General features: G+C 49.3%; 2 protein-coding genes across 9 annotated transcripts; one reads left to right on the top strand and one right to left on the bottom strand.

The window, feature by feature from the left end:
* Window positions 1-42: 42 nt before the first annotated feature.
* On the bottom strand, window positions 43-4,316 carry TSSK4 (testis specific serine kinase 4). Of its 4 annotated transcripts, none has more exons than XM_055097395.2 (4): window positions 3,582-4,316; window positions 3,007-3,221; window positions 2,221-2,584; window positions 43-1,838 (listed from the first exon to the last, which is right to left on the bottom strand). In XM_055097395.2, exons 1-4 carry the CDS (start codon window positions 3,804-3,806, stop codon window positions 1,767-1,769), a joined length of 876 nt encoding a protein of 291 aa, XP_054953370.1. In that variant the 5' UTR covers window positions 3,807-4,316; the 3' UTR covers window positions 43-1,766. The 4 variants fall into 4 exon arrangements, with proteins under 4 accessions (XP_054953370.1, XP_054953369.1, XP_003809128.1 ...); XM_055097394.2 differs by having other exon boundaries at window positions 2,221-2,614; window positions 3,582-4,314; XM_003809080.6 differs by having other exon boundaries at window positions 43-1,766; window positions 3,582-4,314.
* TM9SF1 (transmembrane 9 superfamily member 1) lies at window positions 4,317-20,269 on the top strand. Of its 5 annotated transcripts, none has more exons than XM_008961245.6 (6): window positions 4,317-13,881; window positions 14,395-14,756; window positions 16,162-16,783; window positions 17,075-17,260; window positions 18,763-19,036; window positions 19,610-20,269. In XM_008961245.6, exons 2-6 carry the CDS (start codon window positions 14,412-14,414, stop codon window positions 20,001-20,003), a joined length of 1,821 nt encoding a protein of 606 aa, XP_008959493.2. In that variant the 5' UTR covers window positions 4,317-13,881; window positions 14,395-14,411; the 3' UTR covers window positions 20,004-20,269. The 5 variants fall into 5 exon arrangements, with proteins under 5 accessions (XP_008959493.2, XP_008959488.2, XP_008959490.2 ...); XM_008961240.6 differs by having other exon boundaries at window positions 4,317-14,085; XM_008961242.6 differs by having other exon boundaries at window positions 4,317-14,085; window positions 14,380-14,756.

The following is a 20,269-nucleotide window of genomic DNA, read 5'->3' as shown; positions in this document are numbered from 1 at the left end:
CTGGCCCTTGGAGCCTTATTTCAAGCAATGAATAATTAGAGCAAAGAAGGGGGGTTGGAACATAGAACAAATGGGCATTCCTAATATCTCAACCTATGTTCCAGGCAAACATTATTTCATCTTTCAAGCCGGTTTGTCCTAGAGTTGCCTAGTTGCTGAGGCTGAAGAAACTGCCATCTACCACTTAGAACCACGTGGAGGCATCTCTGAGTCTTCCCTCATTGCTTTCCCCTGGTCGTGCCTCTGCCAAGACAGCCCCAAATTTCTTTTACAAAGCCCATTTTCAAGGACAAGGAGGGAGAATACCATGGAAGGAACAAGTAGCTTTGCTACTTGGAATGGAAGGAGCAAGTAGCTTTCCTTTATCCAGAACCCATAGTTAGTAGCTTTCACTACTAGAAGGCTTGGTTTGAATTCTGTGTCTGGGAACAATTGTGTGAGAAGCCTTGTCTCCCTGCTATTGTGTCAGTAGTGGTTAAGGTGACACTGGAAGAGGGAAAAGGAACCAAGGTACTTCATACACCCGAATACCCATTTCTTTTCTTTTCTTTTTTTTTTTTTTTTTGAGACAGAGTCTCACTTTGTCGCCCAGGCTGGAGTGCAGTGGCGCGATCTCGGCTCACTGCAACCCCTGCATCCCGGGTTCAAGTGATTCTCCTGCCTCAGCCACGTGCCACTATGCCCGGCTAATTTTTGTATTTTTCGTAGAGACAGGGTTTTGCCATGTTGGCCAGTCTGGTCTCGAACTCTTGACCTCAAGTGATCTGCCCGCCTTGGCCCCCCAAAGTGTTGGGATTACAGGCGTGAGCCACCGCACCCAGCTCGAATACCCATTTCTTTTTTTTTTTTTTTTGAGACGGAGTCTCGCTCTGTCACCCAGGCTGGAGTGCAGTGGCGCGATCTCGGCTCACTGCAAGCTCTGCCTCCCGAGTTCACGCCATTCTCCTGCCTCAGCCTCCGGAGTAGCTGGGACTACAGGCACGTGCCACCACGCCTGGCTAACTTTTTGTATTTTTAGTAGAGACGGGGTTTCACCGTGTTAGCCAGGGTGGTCTCGATCTCCTGACCTTGTGATCCGCCTGCCTCTGCCTCCCAAAGTGCTGGGATTACAGGCGTGAGCCACCGCGCCCGGCCTCGAATACCCATTTCTAAAAGAACTAACAGTGCCATTACTTTGGACTATAGACAGGCAGAGCCATAATCAAAGTGGAAGAACCAGGGCTTTTACCCCACTACTTGAGCATTTAAACAGCACAAAGATGTAAAATAATGAGCATATGTTGAGTTGAATAATAAAGCTTCCCAAAATAGAGCGTTAATCTGAGCACCCCATCCCCTAAGAGCCACATCATGAATTACACTATTGATTTAACACAGTGTCAAGATTATTGGTTACAGGCTCTGGGCAGAAATCTATCTCTTACTCCAGCAGTGTTCCCTGCTATAAGATTGCCTTGAGAAAAGAATGTCTTTGACCCTAGTTGATGAAACTAAATCAGACTTAGATTTATTTTTGGTAAAAAAGATTTTTAGCCCAAGACCTCCTGCTTTGCTCCTCTCTTAGCCCCCTCCCTCAGCCATTTTCAGGTCGTAATTTCCAAGGATTGGTGCTGTTTAGTGGTGTTGTGGAGCTGGCACATGGCCTCAAGCAGCCTGATCTCATGGGTGGGTTGCTCAGGCTGGAACTTGAGCACCCAGGAATCCTTGATGATGTCCAGAATGGTGGCACGCTTAGTGGCTTGGCGTAGCATCTGGAGGATCAGGTTCTAGAGCAGGGGAGAGAGAGGTCTTGCCTGAGTTTTTCTCCATTGTGCCACACAGGCAATGAGCAGTTGGACCTAAGAAAGAAGCAGGATAGCCCATCATACCACTCTGGTCAAAGTGGGTGTGGCTCTGATTTTATCTTGGAGACCCAGGCAGTTAACTCCCTAGAGGGGAAGGGAAGAGTTCCTTGGGAGGAATGCTTTCCTTATTTCCCTTCTGGCCTAAAGAGAAAGAAGCTGGAACCTGTGTATCAGGCAAGGTTTGGAGCCTAGTGGTTGGCCCTTTATGCCTTCCATACTGTTTATTATAGGACAGGAGCTAGTGTGTGAGATGGCTCTGGTGTGGGAAGAGCCTTTCCCCAGGGTTGGGAGGCCTAGGTTGGGTGACCTAGGTTGGATATTCACCCCTCCCTGTGGGTCATCCCTGAAGGCTCAGCCCTCCTTAGGTAGCCAGTACCTTGCACTCCTGGGAGATGGTATGGTTAGCTGGGAAAGTGACCTCCTTCTGAGTCTCTCTTAGCAGCTTTTTGAGATTGGTGTCATCAAAGGGCAGATGGGCGACCACTAGAGTGTAAAGGATGACGCCCATGCTCCAGGTGTCAGACAGGAAAGGGTTGTAGGGCAAGCCTCGTAAGATCTCTGGGCAAGCGTAAGCAAAGCTGCCACAGTAAGTCTGGCTGAGGTGGGAAAAGCAGTTCACTTGGCGGTAAGAAGGGCTACAATCCACAGGCTGGTTAGAAGGCACCATCTTGGCGAAGCCAAAGTCTGATATCTTCACATTCTCCCACTTGTCCAGCAACAGGTTCTCCAACTTTAAGTCCCTACCAGCAGCAGAAAGGCTGGGCATCAGGCTGGGGAGAGGGCTTAGTTTTAGACTGGGAGCTGAAGGGCCAGGGGTCAGAGGGTAAAGATGAGGACAGAGGAAGTGGGAGGTAGAAAGCATTATGAGGGCACAAGGTAGAGAGGAAGGAAAGCCATGGAGTTGTGAGCAGAGCCCAAAGTAGGGAGAGAGACAGAGGATAATATCTGAGGACCACCGGGAGCTCACCATTGTATTTCATAAAATGCTTTGCATACAGTGAGTACTTTATCAGTATCCTTGACCATATGATTAAAATAGAGTGCATGAATAGGCTAGATATTGAGGAGGGAGTTCGAAAGAGGAAAAAAGGACAGGAAATGGGAGATGTGCATAAAACCCCCTTGAGGGCAAAGGCCCCAGTCTGGGTGGCAGCGCCCTCACCGGTGCACGATGCTCTTGCTGTGCAGGTAGGCAATGCCCAGGGTCAGCTGGGAGAACCACTTGCCAGCAAGGGGCTCAGAGCAGGCCCCATAGCGCTGGATCCATTCAAGGACATCACCACCCTGAGCCAGCTCCAGAATGATGTATACTCGAGATGTGCTCTCAATGGCCCGATAGAAGTTGATGAGGTACTTGTGCCGCAAGACTTTCATTACCTGACCCCAGAAGAAGGACCCATCAAACCTGGGAAGGGAGAACCCTGACTGCACTCCCAGCCATCTCCTACCCTCAGCTACTGACTTAGGACTTTGCAATAGGATCAACCACTCAACCCCAGAGAACTGGTGGCCTGTGGGCAAACGCTATGTTTTGTGCCTTTACTTTTTGGGGGCTGGAGGTGACTGGGTGGATGGGAAAGAGGTTTAACTTACATAAAGTTTCCTAGCTGCTTAGTGAGACATTTCAGTTCTGGTTTAGGGGTTTCTGGCCCCACCCCTCCTGGCCATACCCCTTCTGAGAAACCTCAAGCAGCTTAGTACTAAGCTCCAGTTCCCTCTTCCAGCCCCCTTTCCAACCTGTATTTCACGGGGCAGGAACTTGTTAAGATAGTCATCAGAGGCCTTCTTCTTTGAGATGATCTTGACTGCCACCATAACCTTCTGCTTTGTGTAGAAAGCCTCATATACCGACCCATAGGAGCCATGGCCAATGGCCTTGCCCACCTCATAACCATATTCATCCATGAGGGAATGGTAGGCTTTGGTGGTTGGTGCTGCCTCTAAGACATCTCCCTTCCCCATGGTGTTGGGCTTGCTGAGAGCAGGGAGCTTTACTACTTGGAAGCCTCCTATCCAAAGGCCAACACCTTGAGCTGCTGAAGGCTAGGGTATCAAAGTGAAGTAGGTCCCCAGATGCTTGCCTATATAGTCACACGAGTCTGGGATGCTGGACTCAGCCCTCCACTAAGAACTTGGAGGGGGAAAGAAAGAGAAGCAGTTCTTTTTGTCTCCACTGGCTGTTGTTACTTTCTCCTTTTGGTTACGGAACTCCTCAAGGTCCCATGTTCCGAATACATCACAATCCACCTCCTATCCATCGTTGGCCACAAAACTTGAGAATGAAGTGCAGATGGAAACGTACTCATTCCCAGAGGCACCTTCCACAGTCTGGTGAAACTCCTAAAGATCAGCCCTTTCATTGAAATATGAGTACCTACTAAGTACCAGACACTGTGCTGAATACTTGGATAAAATGTCACCCAAATGTCATGCCAGACCCTTCCTCCTTCCTCAATCCCTACATACAATCTTTCATCAAATCCTGTCTCTGCTATCTCCTACTTATCTCTTTAATGATACACTCAAGGCTTTCCGAGCCCATTGCAGCCCCCTTAGTTCAATAAGGCCAATAGAAGCACTATGATCCTAAAGCTTATAATGCAGCATGAGAAATACGAGTGTGAAAGTATTACAATTGTAAGGTATTGAACATGTTCTAGGAAAATCTAACCTTGAAATGCATCCTTATCTTCTATGAGCCAGAACTCTCTAGTTTTCCTCCACATCCTTCTGGTCACTCCTCAGCCTTCACTGAAGTTATATCTTTCTCCATCCATCCCTTAATCATATCCCAAGTGTTCTATCACAAGCTTTATTTTCTCAAACCTTCACATCCTCCCTTAATCTTGTCCATACCCATGGTGTCAATACTACATTTATGCTAACTGCTCCTAATTTCATCTCCATCCCATATATCTGGAGTTTAGATAGAGCAGCCAGTATTACGTGGCCATGTCTGCCCCAGGCATGGAACTTACCATATCCATCTCAAACTTAACCATATCAATAATTGAACTTATTTTCTTCTCTCAGACTTTCCTGTGAGTTGTACACTAATCACCCTTAATTTAGACACTCATATGTCATCCCAGACCCTCCTGCCTCAGTCCCTACATTCAATCTATCACCAAATCCTATCTCTTATACCTCCTGATTCTCTCCTTGATAATATTCTCATGGTTTTCTGAGCCCACTGCTACTCCCTTAGTTCACGCCTCCATCATCGAACAGATGGCCCCAGCCAGCCTTCTGCTCCCCTCCAGTCTGTCCATCCCAAGTCCAAAGCATAAATCTGATTTTATTTCCATTTGAAACAATTCAGTGTCTCCCCATTCTCTTTAGGATCAAGTCCATCCAAATTCTTTCACACAGCTTTAAGTCTGATCCTGCTTACCTCCCCAATTTTATTTTTTAACACACACGTAATGATCCACAACTGCTTTTCTGTATTTGTGGCAAACTCCAAATCTTCCTTGAGAACTTGGCATAGGACCTTTTTTCTCTTTTTTTTTTTTTTTTTTTTTTTTTGAGATGGAGTTTCACTCTTGTTGCCCAGGCTGGAGTGCAATGGCACGATCTTGGCTCACTGCAACCTCCAACTCCTGGGTTCAAGCGATTCTCCTGCCTCACCCTCCCTAGTAGCTAGGATTACAGAAATGCACCACGCCTAGCTATTTTGTATGTTTAGTAGAGACAGGGTTTCTCCATGTTGGTCAGGCAGGTCTTGAACTCCCGACCTCAGGTGATCTGCCCGCCTCGGCCTCCCAAAGTGCTGGGATTATAGGCATGCGCCACCACGCCCCATCTGTTTTTGTTTTGAGATGGAGTTTCGCTCTTGTTGCCCAGGCTGGAGTGCAATGGCACAATCTCGGCTCACTGCAACCTCCACCTCCTGGGTTCAAGCCATTCTCCCGCCTCAGCCTCCTGAGTAGCTGGGATTACAGGCATGCACCACCACGCCTGGCTAATTTTGTATTTTTTAGTAGAGACGGGGTTTCTCCATGTTGGTCAGGCTGGTCTCGAACTCCCAACCTCAGGTGATCTGCCTGCCTCAGCCTCCCAAAGTGCTGGGATTATAGCCGTGAGCCACCGCGCCCAGTGGAGCTGTTTTAAAGAAGGCTTAACTGACTGCTCAAGCTTCAGTTAGATATTCCTTCTTCCTGGGTGCTCCCACAGGCCCAATACTTTGTCTGTCACAGCGCCTAACATAGTGTCTGTAATTGCTTCTCTTGCTTGCATCTCCCACTAAGCTATATAGGGAGGTCAAATGATGAGAAGACAGATGAAGTGTGGAGAATAGAAAAGAGCTGGTTTAGAAAATGAGCAGCATTGAGGGCCCAACTGAGGTTGGAGAACAACTTGTCCATAGACACATATAGTGTTGTGATTCTTTTAGCATCTTGGTTATAGGTACTTGAATGTTGATGGATGATTTAGGGTTTTGCTTGGCAGCTGCAATGAAACAATGGGAGAGGGGCATCAAGAACATACGCAAGAATGTGGCTGAAATGATGGAATGCGGAATCTAAGCTGCATGGATAAGGAAGATTATCGGGGAACCTGCCCCGATAGTCACGTAGGTTCTTTTCTATTTTCCCTAAGCGTCGGCCGGTTTGAGAAATAAAACGACAGAGTACAAAAGAGAGAAATTTTAAAGCTGGGCATCCGGGGGAGACATCACATGTCGGTAGATTCTGTAATGCCCCACAAGCCGCAAAACCAGCAAGTTTTTATTAGGGACTTTCAAAAGGGGAGGGAGTGTACGAATAGGGTGTGGGTCACAAAGATCACGTACTTCACAAGGTAATAGAATATCAAAGGCAAAGGGAGGCAGGGCGAGATCACAGGACCGGGGCAAAATTAAAATTGCTAATGAAGTTTCGGGCACCATTGTCATTGATAACATCTTATCAGGAGACAGGGTTTTGAGAGCAACCGGTCTGACCACAATTTATTAGGTGGGAATTTCCTCTTCCTAATAAGCCTGGGAGTGCTATGGGAGACTGGGGTTTATTTCATCCCTACAGTTTCAACCATAGAAGACAGCCACACCCAAAGGGGCCATTTCAGAGACCCACCCTCAGGCACGTATTCTCTTTCCCAGGGATGCTCCTTGCTGAGAAAAAGAATTCAGCGATATTTCTCCCATTTGCTTTTGAAAGAAGAGAAATATGGCTCTGTTCCTCCTGGCTCACCGGAGGTCAGAGTTTAAGGTTATCTCTCTTGTTTCCTAAACATTGCTGTTATCCTGTTCTTTTTTCAAGGTGCCCAGATTTCATATTGTTTAAACACACATGCTCTACAATTTGTGCAGTTAACGCAATTATCACAGGGTCCTGAGGCGACATACATCCTCCTCGGCTTACGAGATGACAGGATTAAGAGATTAAAGACAGGCATAGGAAATCACAAGGGTATTGACTGGGGAAGTGATAAGTGTCCATGAAATCTTCACAATTTATGTTTAGAGATTGCAGTAAAGACAGGCATAAGAAATTATAAAAGTATTAATTTGGGGAACTAATAAATGTCCATGAAATCTTCAAAATCCACGTTCTTCTGTCATGGCTTCAGCCGGTCCCTCCGTTTGGGGTCCCTGACTTCCCGCAACAGAAGATTATATGGTTTGGATCTGTGTCCCCACCCAAATCTCATGGTCAGTTGTAATCTGCAATGTTGGAGGTGGGGACTGGTGGGAGGTGACTGGATCATGGAGGTGGGTTTCTGATGAATGTGTAGCACCACGCTCTTGCCGTGAGTTATGAGATGTGGTCATTTTAAAAAGTGTGTAGCACCTCCCCCTTTGCCCTCTTGCTCCTGCTCCCACCATGTGAGATGCTTGCTCCCCCTTCACCTTCTGCCATGATGGTAAGCTTCCTGAGGCCTCCCCAGAAGCAGATGCCAGCATTATGCTTCCTGTACAGCCTGCAGAACCACAGCCAAATAAAGCTCTTTTCTTATAAATTACCCAGTCTCAGGTATTTCTTTATAGCAAGGCAGCTGACACAGAAGACAAGCTAGAAACTGGCCAAAGGGGCAGAAGGAGGAGTTGCAGGTGTCACTGGAATGGAAAAACAAGTTTGGTAGGAATTGAGAGAATGAGAAGAACAGGAGGTTGTGGTCACAGAGGAGTTATTTAGATTTAAGATTTTGTAGCCGGGCGCAGTGGCTCACGCCTGTAATCCCAGCAATTTGGGAGGCCAAGGCTGGTGGATTGCTTGAGGTTAGGAGTTCAAGACCAGCCTGACCAACATGGTGAAACCCATCTCTACTAAAAATACAAAAATTAGGTGGGTGTGGTGGCAGGTGCCTGTAATCCCAGGTACTTGGGAGGCAGAGTCAGGAGAATCTCTTGAAGCCAGGAGGCAGAGGTTGCAGTGAGCCGAGATCATGCCACTGCACTCCAGCCTGGGCAACAGAGCAAGACTCTGTCTAAACGAACAAAAAAAAGGCCAGGCACGGTGGCTCAAGCTTGTAATCCCAGCACTTTGGGAGGCTGAAGTGGGCAGATCATGAGGTCAGGAGATCGAGACCATCCTGGCTAACACGGTGAAACTCCGTCTCTACTAAAAATACAAAAAAAAAAAAAAAAAAAAAAAAACCAGCCAGGCATGGTGGCGGGCGCCTGTAGTCCCAGCTACTCGGGAGGCTGAGGCAGGAGAATGGTGTGAACCCAGGAAGTGGAGTTTGCAGTGAGCAGAGATTGCACCACTGCACTCCAGCCTGGGTGACAGAGCGAGACTCTGTCTCAAAAGCAAAAAACCGGCCGGGCATGGTGGCTCACACTTGTAATCCCAGCACTTTGGGAGGCCGAGGAGGGCGGATCAGGAGGTCAGGAGATCAAGACCACGGTGAAACCCTGTCTCTACTAAAAATACAAAAAATTAGCCAGGTGTGGTGGCGGGTGCCTGTAGTCCCAGCCACTTGGAGAGGCTGAGGCAGGAGAATGGCATGAACCCGGGAGGCGAAGCTTGCAGTGAGCCGAGATCGTGCCACTGCGCTCCAGCCTGGGCGACAGAGACTCTGTCTCAAAAAAAAACAAAAACCAAAAAAACAACAAAAAAAACAAAAAACAAAAAAACAAAAAAGATTTTGTGTAGTGGGTATTAGGCCGTTCTTGCATTGCTATAAAGAAATACCAGGCCGGGCGCGGTGGCTCATGCCTGTAATCCCAGCATTTTGGGAGGCTGAAGCGGGCAGATCACGAGGTCAGGAGATCGAGACCAGCCTGGCCAACATGGTGAAACCCGTCTCTACTAAAGACACAAAAATTAGCTGGGCGTGGTGGTGCATGCCTGTAATCCCAGGTACTCGGGAGGCTGAGGCAGGAGAATCGCTTGAACCAGGGAGTCGGAGGTTTCAGTGAGCCGAGATCGCACCACTGCACTCCAGCCTGGTGACAGAGCAACACTCCGTCTCAAAAAAAAAAAAAAAAGAAAGAAATACCTGAGGCCGTGTACAGTGGCTCATGCCTGTAATCCTGACACTTTGGGAAGCCAAGGCAGGTGGATTACCTGAGCCCAGGAGTTCAAGACCAGCTTGGGCAACATAGCAAAAACCCATTTCTACGAAAAATACCAATATTAGCTAGGTGTGGTGGCATGTGCCTATAGTCTCAGCTACTCAGAAGGATCACTTGAGCCTGGGAGGTGAAGGCTGCAGTGAACCAAGATAGCACCACTGCACTCCAGCCTGTGAGACCCTGTCTCAAAAACAAAAACAAACAAAAACATGAGACTGGGTAGTTTGTAAAGAAAAGAGGTTTAGGCCGGGTGCAGTGGCTCACGCCTGTAATCCCAACACTCTGGGAGGCCAAATTAGGCAGGCGGATCACAAGGTCAAGAGATCAAGACCATCCTGGCCAACATGGTGAAACCGCATCTCTACTAAAAATACAAAAATTAGCTGGGCATGGTGGTGTGTGCCTGTAGTCCCAGCTACTCTGGAGGCTGAGGCAGGAGAATCACTTGAACCTGGGAGGGGGAGGTTGCAGTGAGCCAAGATCACACCACTGCACTCTAGCCTGGCAACAGAGCAAGACTCCGTCTCAAAAAAAAAAAAAAAAAGAAAAGAAAAGAGGTTTAATTGGCTCACTGTTCTGCAGGCTGTATAGGAAGCATGGTGCTGGCTCAGCTTCTGGAGAGGCCTCAGGAAGCTTATAATCAAAATGGAAGGTGAAGGGGAAGCAGGGACATCACGTGGTGAGAATGGGAGTGAGAGAGAGTTGTGGGGGAGGTGCTACACGCTTTTAAACAACCAGATCTTGTGAGAACTCATAGGGTAAATACTACACCAAACCATGAGGGGTCCGCCCCCATGATCCAAAAACCTCCCACCAGGACCCACCTACAGCATTGGGGATTACATTTCAACATGAGATTTGGGCAGGGATAACTATCCAAACTATATCAGTGGGGGACAGAGGGGCAGAGAAAAGAACAAGGGAAGAATCCAAATTCTCATATCTTCCATCCTCCAAAACAGAACAAATACTTCAAGAACAGATTATGCCACAGGCATGCAATAAATTCCCATTTATTGACAGTCTGACCTTGCTGGCAGGATGGTTCCAAAGTTCTGTTGGAAGCCAGCTCTATATCCTCAATCTAGCAAGATGAGCAGTTTTCCAGGGCACACCATGGTAAGGGGGCCCACCCAATCCTGCCCATCTGATCCCACAGGCTGGCCCCCGGATAGGTAACTTGGTGGCAACTCTAGTCTCTCATCATGTACAGGGGGTAAACCAGTTCATGTGAGGATCATGTATTAAGCTGCCTAACATATATAAAAACACTGCTAGGTCCTGAGGAAACAGAGATGAATAAATTACAGTCTTCCTCTGAGGAGTTTGAAATTAGCAAGGGAGACAGACACATAAGAAGTAAAATAACACTACAGTGAGATACGCTATAAACAAACCTGGGAGGAGATGTAAGGGAAGGCTTTATAGAGAAGGTGACATTTGCACTGTTCAAAAAAAAGGATAAGGCCAGGTGCAGTGGCTCATGCCTGTAATCCCAGCACTTTGGGAGGTCGAGGCGGGCGGATCACGAAGTCAGGAGTTCGAGACCAGCCTGGCCAACATGGTGAAACCCCATCTCTACTAAAAAATACAAAAATTAGCCGGGCATGGTGGTGTGCACCTGTAGTCCCAGCTACTCGGGAGGCTGGGGCAGGAGAATCGCTTGAACTCGGAGGTGGAGGTTGCAGTGAGCTGAGATCACACCACTGCACTCCAGCCTGGTTGACAGTGAGACTCTGTCTCAAAAAAAAAAAAAAAAAAAAAAAAGGCCAGGCACGGTGGCTCACACTTGTAATCCCAGCACTTTGGGAGGCCAAGGCGGGCAGATCATGAGGTCGGGAGATCGAGACCATCCTGGCTAACACTGTGAAACCCTGTCTCTACTGAAAATACAAAAACAAACATTGGCCGGGCGTGGTGGCAGGCACCTGTAGTCCCAGCTACTTGGGAGGCTGAGGCGGGAGAATGGCGTGAACCTGGGAAGCGGAGCTTGCAGTGAGCAGAGATCACGCCAGTGCACTCCGGCCTGGGCAACAGAGCGAGACTCTGTCTCAAAAAAAAAAAAAAAAGATAAGTAGGGAATAGGAGATTGGGTGGTTTAGGCAGGAGTAACAATATGAGGCTTGCCGGCTTGAGAGAATATGATATTCAGTATTTCTATTTGAATACAGAATAGGGTTCCAGAAGGGGAATGTACCTTGAGAAGTAATTAGGATCCAGGTCTGAGCGGTCTCATATGCTAGGCTATTTTGACTCTACCTTGTATGCTCATATAATCTGGGTATACATCAAAATCAGTGCTTATTTTTTTGAGACAGAGTTTGGTTCTTGTTGCCCAGGCTGGAGTGCAATGGTGCAGTCTCAGCTCACTGCAACCTCCACCTCCTGGGTTCAAGCGATTACCCTGCCTCAGCCTCCCAAGTGGCTGGGATTATAGCCATGAGCCACCATGCCTGGCTAATTTTTTTTGTATTTTTAGTAGAGACGGGGTTTCACCATGTTGGCCAGGCTGGTCTTGAACTCCCGACCTCAGGTAATCCACCTCGGCCTCCCAAAGTCCTGGGATTACAGGAGTGAGCCACTGCGCCCGGCCTCAGTGCTTGCTTTTTAAAAAAAAAAAAATGCTGATGACCAGGCACCCCCTCCCCTGAGAATCCTGATTTTAAAAAATAAACTTTCCAGTAGCAGTGTGAAAAATGACCCAGGGGGAAGGTGACTAGGAGACTAGCAAGGTGGCTCTCATGGTAGTTTAGGTGAGAGAAGATGGAGCCTGAACCAAAGAGGTAGAGGCAAGCATCTGGAAGATATTCAGGAAATAAGTGGAGAGGGCTTGGTGACACTGATATCTGAGCGGGAAGATAGAAAGAGGCCCAAGTTTCTGGCTTTAGAGACCAGGTGGTTGTCAGAGATTATTTCTAAGCCACTCTCAGTTCTTGTTCTTTTTTCTTTTTCTTTTTCTTTTCTTTTTTTTTTTTTTGAGATGGAGTCCCACTCTGTTGCCCAGGCTGGAGTGTAATGGCCTGATCTCGGTTCACTGCAACCTCCGCTTCCCAGGTTCAAGCTATTCTCCTGCCTCAGCCTCACAAGTGGCTGGGATTACAGGCGCCCGCCACCACGCCCAGCTAATTTTTTTGTATTTTTAGTAGAGACAGGGTTTCGCCATGTTAGGCTGGTCTCGAACTCCCGACCTCGGGTGATCTGCCCGCCTCGGCCTCCCAAAGTGCTGGTATTACAGGCGTGAGCCCACCGCGCCCGACCTCAGTTCTTTTTCTAATTAGAAAATTCACTGATTGTCTAACAAAACTCCACCATCCGCTTCTTTGAACCTCACCTATGTCTGCAGGGAAAGAACTGGGTCAGAAAGGGCAGTAATTGTAGAAGCAGGTAAATTAAGGGCTTTTCAGGCCAGAAGTCACTTGTGATTTTTCCACTGTGCTTCTTCCCCTGGGGAGAGAGAACCTTAAGTCCACTTCCTTACACGTTGCTCCCAGGTGGCAAAACAGAAGTCACTGCTCAAAGGTCCGATTTTCAAGGGGAACTCCCTAGACGGCAGATCCCCTTTAAAACAGCTGAGACAAACACAAGCGTAAACTTTTTCAAAATAATCTGCCATACAAAGTGAAGAGAAGCCCAAAGACATACACAGTGATAAATAAGAACAAAAACATAGACTAACGGACCTCGAGATACTTTACCGTCAATTAACAATAACCATGTTAGGCTGCCCAACTCACAGAGTCAAAGGACAGACCTCTCTCCTTGCGCGCCTCTGCGCCAGACCGGCTTTCGGCTTGCTTATCGTGGGGCTCTGAACGGTCACTGTGCGGCCAGGGAAGTCTCCAGCACAGCCTCGGGAAGACATTCCTATTACATATTTATCACTTTGGCGCTGGCCATTCGTGACAGGTGGGAGACGAGTGAGGTGAGATTCAGACGTTGGGACCCTTGCATGGGACAGATGCCCAAAGCTTCGCCCCTTCCCCGGTTTGGGGGCCACGAACCGCCTCTCAGGGCTCAGCCTCAGCAGCAGGTGGTTCAGCCGGAAAGTGCTTCGAACCCAGACGCCGCCTGCGCTCCATCTCCCCGGCCCTCGCTAGTCTCGTCCCGCGGGGACAGCTCTCGGGCCTCGGCCAGCGCGAGCCTCCTGGCCAAGAGCTCTCAAACCCCAAATCTTTCCAGGAGCAAGCGAGCGGCCTAGCAGCCACTCCTCTCCCGAAGGGGTGTCAGGGTCCTCGCTGCCAGGCCTCAGCCCCCTCCCCGGGAAGCCGTCGCGAAGGGGTCCCCAGGGGCCGCAGCAGCGAAGGCCCTCTGCGTTCCAGGCAAGGAGCTTTCCGCCAGGCTGAGGTCGCCGCCGGTGAGGGCGGAAGTGGTAAGACTGACGTGTCCTGGGCCGCGCTGCCGATCGCCGGGAGGACCCCCGCCTCGCCGAAGACGGGCGGGGCAAGCCGAGCCTCACGGGGTCCCCGGAGCTGGGCCGGGCCTCCAGATGGAGAAGGCGCAACGGGGAGTTCTTGAGTAAGCCAGAGCGGTGTCCAGCGCGGTGTAGCCGCAGCCGCCGTTGTCAGGCGCAGCAACGGGCAACCCCGTAGAAGTCGGTCGGCAGGTCCTCTCCAACCCGCCGCTACCGCGCCGCTGTGGGAGAGACCCCAGCAGGAGCCCAAGGGCAGCTACGGGGGCGCGAAGGCCGCTGGCGCCGCCTCGGCCAGCCCTTCCCGCGCGGTGAGGACCCCGGGGCTGTGGCGGGAAGGGACCCGAGGTGCGAGACCGAGCGGCGTTGCCATGGAAACGGGCCAGGGCGCGTAGTAGAGGCCCCGGGCCAGACGGGCTGCGGGTGGGGTGAACCCCAGGTTGGGAGGATGAGAGAGCAGAGGTGGAGCGGGGTCTTTGGGATAGAGAGACGTGGGGTAGGGTGGGGCGGGGAGGGGGCCAATGGGAGCAAGTGGAGCCAGGGGACCTCAGTTCGAGGCACCTGACCTGGGGTTTCTGTAACCTCCCTGGTTTCTATAACCTCAGGATTCCCCCAAACAGGTTCCACTGCCTTAAGGATGACAGTCGTAGGGAACCCTCGAAGTTGGAGCTGCCAGTGGTTGCCAATCCTGATACTGTTGCTGGGCACAGGCCATGGGCCAGGGGTGGAAGGCGTGACACACTACAAGGCCGGCGACCCTGTTATTCTATATGTCAACAAAGTGGGACCCTACCATAACCCTCAGGAAACTTACCACTACTATCAGCTTCCAGTCTGCTGCCCTGAGAAGATACGTCACAAAAGCCTTAGCCTGGGTGAAGTGCTGGATGGGGACCGAATGGCTGAGTCTTTGTATGAGATCCGCTTTCGGGAAAACGTGGAGAAGAGAATTCTGTGCCACATGCAGCTCAGTTCTGCACAGGTCAGCCTCTCCACATTGGCTATCACGTAGCCCTCCTTCCCAGAGACTAACAGTGCCTTACATTTATGGTTCAGGGTACCTTTATGGAAATTGTCTGATTTGATTCTAACTACAATACAACCCAGTGTGGCAGGCAGGGCAGGTGATGCTATTCTAATTCAGTTGACTAAGATACATACTTGCTCAGAAGTTACGTTTTTTAAGATTACATGGACAGTGATTTGCAGAACTGATATCAGAGCCCAGGGTTTCTTACTGCAAGCTTCTCTGTTGGTCATGAGGTCCCAACTATCAGTCCCACATAGTTCTGTTTCCTTCCATGCCTACCTCTTGGCTGTTTCTTAGCTGTTTCCTGTAGTCTCTACCTAAACTTCCCTGTCATGCTTTTTCTTTAGTGAATCCTGGTACTTCTCCTTAGTCCACTCCAGACCTCCTTATACCTCACCGCTCTCCTTTTTCTAGGCCTTAACCCTGTCAAGCCATACTTGCTCTTTTTTGGAGAATCTCAACATACTAGAGTCTAACCCAGTGATTGTCAACAGGGAACAGTTTTGTCCCCCAAGGGACATTTAGCAATGTCTGGAGACATTTTTTGTTGTTACAGCTGGGGGGGTACTACCAGCATAGAATGGGAAGAGGCCAGGAAAGCTACATCCTACAGTGCACGGGATAACCCCACTATGACAAAGAATTATCCAACCCAGGCTGGGTGTGGTGGCTCACTCCTGTAATCCCAGCACTTTTTTTTTTTTTTTGAGACGGAGTCTTGCTCTGTCGCCCAGGCTGGAGTGCAGTGGCGCAATCTCGGCTCACTGCAAGCTCCACCTCCCGGGTTCACGCCATTCTCCTGCCTCAGCCTCCCGAGTAGCTGGGACTACAGGCGCCCGCCACCACGCCCAGCTAATTTTTTGTATTTTTAGTAGAGACGGGGTTTCACCGTGTTAGCCAGGATGGTCTCGATCTCCTGACCTCGTGATCTGCCCGCCTCGGCCTCCCAAAGTGTTGGGATTACAGGCATGAGCCACCGCACCCGACCAATCCCAGCACTTTGGGAGGCCAAGGCAGGCAGATCATGAGGTCAGGAATTTGAGACTAGCCTGGCCAACATGGTGAAACCCTGTCTCTACTAAAAATACAAAAATTAGCTGGGTGTGGTGATGGGCACCTGTAATCCCAGCTACTCAGGAGGCTGAGGCAGGAGAATTGCTTGAACCCAGGAGGCAGAGGTTGCAGTAAGCCGAGATTGCACCACTGCACTCCAGCCTGGGTGACAGAGCAAGACTCCATCTCGAAAAAAAAGAATTATCCACCCCAAAATATCAGTAGTGCTGAAGGTGAGAAACTTTGCTGTAACTCTGCGCCTGGGGAGATCTTGTGTGACCAACTCCTGACTTGCTCTTTATAGGTGGAGCAGCTGCGCCAGGCCATTGAAGAACTGTACTACTTTGAATTTGTGGTAGATGACTTGCCAATCCGGGGCTTTGTGGGCTACATGGAGGAGAGTGGCTTCCTGCCACACAGCCACAAGATAGGACTCTGGACCCATTTGGACTTCCACCTAGAATTCCATGGAGACCGAATTATATTTGCCAATGTTTCAGTGCGGGACGTCAAGCCCCACAGCTTGGATGGGTTACGACCTGACGAGTTCCTAGGCCTTACCCACACTTATAGCGTGCGCTGGTCTGAGACTTCAGTGGAGCGTCGGAGTGACAGGCGCCGTGGTGACGATGGTGGTTTCTTTCCTCGAACACTGGAAATCCATTGGTTGTCCATCATCAACTCCATGGTGCTTGTGTTTTTACTGGTGGGTTTTGTGGCTGTCATTCTAATGCGTGTGCTTCGGAATGACCTGGCTCGGTACAACTTAGATGAGGAGACCACCTCTGCAGGTTCTGGTGATGACTTTGACCAGGGTGACAATGGCTGGAAAATTATCCATACAGATGTCTTCCGCTTCCCCCCATACCGTGGTCTGCTCTGTGCTGTGCTTGGCGTGGGTGCCCAGTTCCTGGCCCTTGGCACTGGTGAGGTGATAAAAATGAATTGGGGATTTATCTCATGGGATAGAACTAGGTAGGGAGTTTGTTCAGAAAAGGTCTGTGGATCTTCTCTTCTATCCAGAAGGGCAGACCTAAGGGATAGGGTGGCTCTAGCAAGAATGCACGTATTCTACTGTAGATTTTCTGGATAGCAAAACTGGGGGAGATTGTTTTGCTGGAGGCCCTGGGTCTGGGAGAAGGGGGGCTGATTCCTCTGAAATTGCTAGAAGAGACACAGGTGAGGCCTAACTTGGGCTTTCCACTACCATCCTGCAGGCATTATTGTCATGGCACTGCTGGGCATGTTCAATGTGCACCGTCATGGGGCCATTAACTCAGCAGCCATCTTGTTGTATGCCCTGACCTGCTGCATCTCTGGCTACGTGTCCAGCCACTTCTACCGGCAGATTGGAGGCGAGCATTGGGTGTGGAACATCATTCTCACCACCAGTCTCTTCTCTGGTGAGGACTTTCCTTTCCCTGGTGGGCCTTTCTGGACTTAGGAATGAAGAACACATTGTGGCTGGTCACAGTGGCTCACACCTGTAATCCTAGCACTTTGGGAGACCGAGGCCGGAGGATCACTTGAGCCCAAAAGTTTGAGACAAGCCTAGACAACATAGTGAGACCCTCTCTCTATAACAAAAAATTAGCCGGGCATGGTGGTTCACATCTGTAATCCCAGCTACTTGGGAGGCTGACCCAGGAGGATTGCTTGAGCCTGGGGAGCCAGGGAGGTTGAGGCTACAGTGAGCCATGATTGCACCACTGCACTCTAGCTGGGCTGACAGAGTGAGACTGTCTCAAAAAAAAAAAAGAACACATCATAGAACTTGGGATAGAGTCAGGATGAGGCTTGAAGGGAAGGAATATTGTAAAAGAAAGAAGAAAACCAAAAAAAAAACAAGAATGCATTTCTTTTGAATAGTTTAAAATTACTAAGCCCTCAAAATGTCCTAGGCAGTGTGGTAAGCACTCAGCAATAACTGTGTGAAGTAGGTAATATTTCCATTCCACAGATGAGGAAACTGAACTAAAGGCTGCTTAAGTAACTTGTCTGAGATTACACTCCTAAAAAGTAGTGAACTAGGTTTCAGCAGTCTGACTTGTATTCTCACCCATTACACTAAAATAACACCCTTGAATTTTTATTTTGAAGGTGGGCCCACTCTAGGCTTTCAAACCAGATTGCCCTTTCAAAGGCAGTAGTAGTCTCTGTTCTGAACCCTTCTTGTTCCCAATTCTGTGTGTCTGATTTTTATCCCATCACATTTATATTTGAACCAAGGCTTTCTGAAAACAGGGCATTAATCCAAAGGAATGTCTCATGCTAGGAATTACCAACTCCAAGGCAAGACAGGCCCCTGGAGGCAGATGGATTTGTGCTACTCTCAGATTATGTAGTAGCTACCTGGATCCTTAATGACACCGGGTTGGGGGATGGTGTTGGTAAGATAAAGAGCAAAGAGTCCGGGTGTGGTGGCTCATGCCTGTAATCCCAGCACTTTGGGAGGCTGAGGCAGGCAGATCACGAGGTCAGGAGATCGAGACCATCCTGGCTAACACAGTGAAACCCCATCTCTACTAAAAATACAAAAAATTAGCCGGGCGTGGTGGCGGGCGCCTGTAGTCCTAGCTACTTGGGAGGCTGAGGCAGGAGAATGGCATGAACCTGGGAGGCGGAGCTTGCAGTGAGCAGAGATCGCGCCACTGCACTCCAGCCTGGGCGACAGAGCGAGACTCTGTCTCAAAAAAAAAAACAAAAAAACAGAGCAAAGAATAATGGGACCTGAAAGGGTGGAGGTGAAGGCAGTCGACTCTGCAGGGACATCCAGGAGCATGAGTCTGCCGTTAGAGTGGCAGGCTGCTTCAGCCCCCTCCCCTTTTGGTCCTGGATGTAAGTGGGTGCCCTTAGAGATGTAGCTCCTAGTGTTGACCCTCCCTCCGGGGGCCCATCCCTGCAGTGCCTTTCTTCCTGACGTGGAGTGTGGTGAACTCAGTGCATTGGGCCAATGGTTCGACACAGGCTCTGCCAGCCACAACCATCCTGCTGCTTCTGACGGTTTGGCTGCTGGTGGGCTTTCCCCTCACTGTCATTGGAGGCATCTTTGGGAAGAACAATGCCAGCCCCTTTGATGCACCCTGTCGCACCAAGAACATCGCCCGGGAGATTCCACCCCAGCCCTGGTACAAGTCTACTGTCATCCACATGACTGTTGGAGGCTTCCTGCCTTTCAGGTATCCTCCCTTTATTCCATGGCTATTACTGTCAGGTTCCTGACCTCAACTTTTCCTGTCCCTACTCATCCAGTACCCTAACCCAACCCGTTGATCCCTGGTTCAGTGGTACCATTCAGAGATCATTAAATGGTTCCTCCTATCCCCAAGCAGGACTGAGCTTGAATGATATGAGAGTGTCTCACTTATAAAGCTCTCCGGAGACATTTTCCCCTTCACCTTCCTGGTTTCTGACTTTAATGCCTATGGACATCATGTGGGGTTTAAAGCCCATTTGATGACCCATTTACTTTGTTGAATACCTCTTTGTGCCAGGCAAAGAATAAAGTGGAAAGTAAAATGGACAAGATCCCTGCCCTCAATCTATTAGGGAAGATATTCTTGAAGTGAGAGCAGCTAATCATAGGCAAAAAATCCCCATGAAGCCAGGAGATCTGGGGCAGAGAGTGGAGTGAACTCACTTTTCACAATGACCCAGCAACATGGGAGAGGGTGGGGGCTGGATTTCAGCCCAACCACTGTGCTGATGGTGCACAGCCCTTTAATGCTGTGTATCATCTCTTTTCTTCACAGTGCCATCTCTGTGGAGCTGTACTACATCTTTGCCACAGTATGGGGTCGGGAGCAGTACACTTTGTACGGCATCCTCTTCTTTGTCTTCGCCATCCTGCTGAGTGTGGGGGCTTGCATCTCCATTGCACTCACCTACTTCCAGTTGTCTGGGGAGGATTACCGCTGGTGGTGGCGATCTGTGCTGAGTGTTGGCTCCACTGGCCTCTTCATCTTCCTCTACTCAGTTTTCTATTATGCCCGGCGCTCCAACATGTCTGGGGCAGTACAGACAGTAGAGTTCTTCGGCTACTCCTTACTCACTGGTTATGTCTTCTTCCTCATGCTGGGCACCATCTCCTTTTTTTCTTCCCTAAAGTTCATCCGGTATATCTATGTTAACCTCAAGATGGACTGAGTTCTGTATGGCAGAACTATTGCTGTTCTCTCCCTTTCTTCATGCCCTGTTGAACTCTCCTACCAGCTTCTCTTCTGATTGACTGAATTGTGTGATGGCATTGTTGCCTTCCCTTTTGCCCTTTGGGCATTCCTTCCCCAGAGAGGGCCTGGAAATTATAAATCTCTATTACATAAGGATTATATATTTGAACTTTTTAAGTTGCCTTTAGTTTTGGTCCTGATTTTTCTTTTTACAATTACCAAAATAAAATTTATTAAGAAAAA

The sequence above is a fragment of the Pan paniscus genome, chromosome 15 (assembly GCF_029289425.2).
Source record: "Pan paniscus chromosome 15, NHGRI_mPanPan1-v2.0_pri, whole genome shotgun sequence".
Classification (NCBI taxonomy): Eukaryota; Metazoa; Chordata; class Mammalia; order Primates; family Hominidae; genus Pan; species Pan paniscus.
This window is presented reverse-complemented; position numbering and strand designations above follow the sequence as displayed.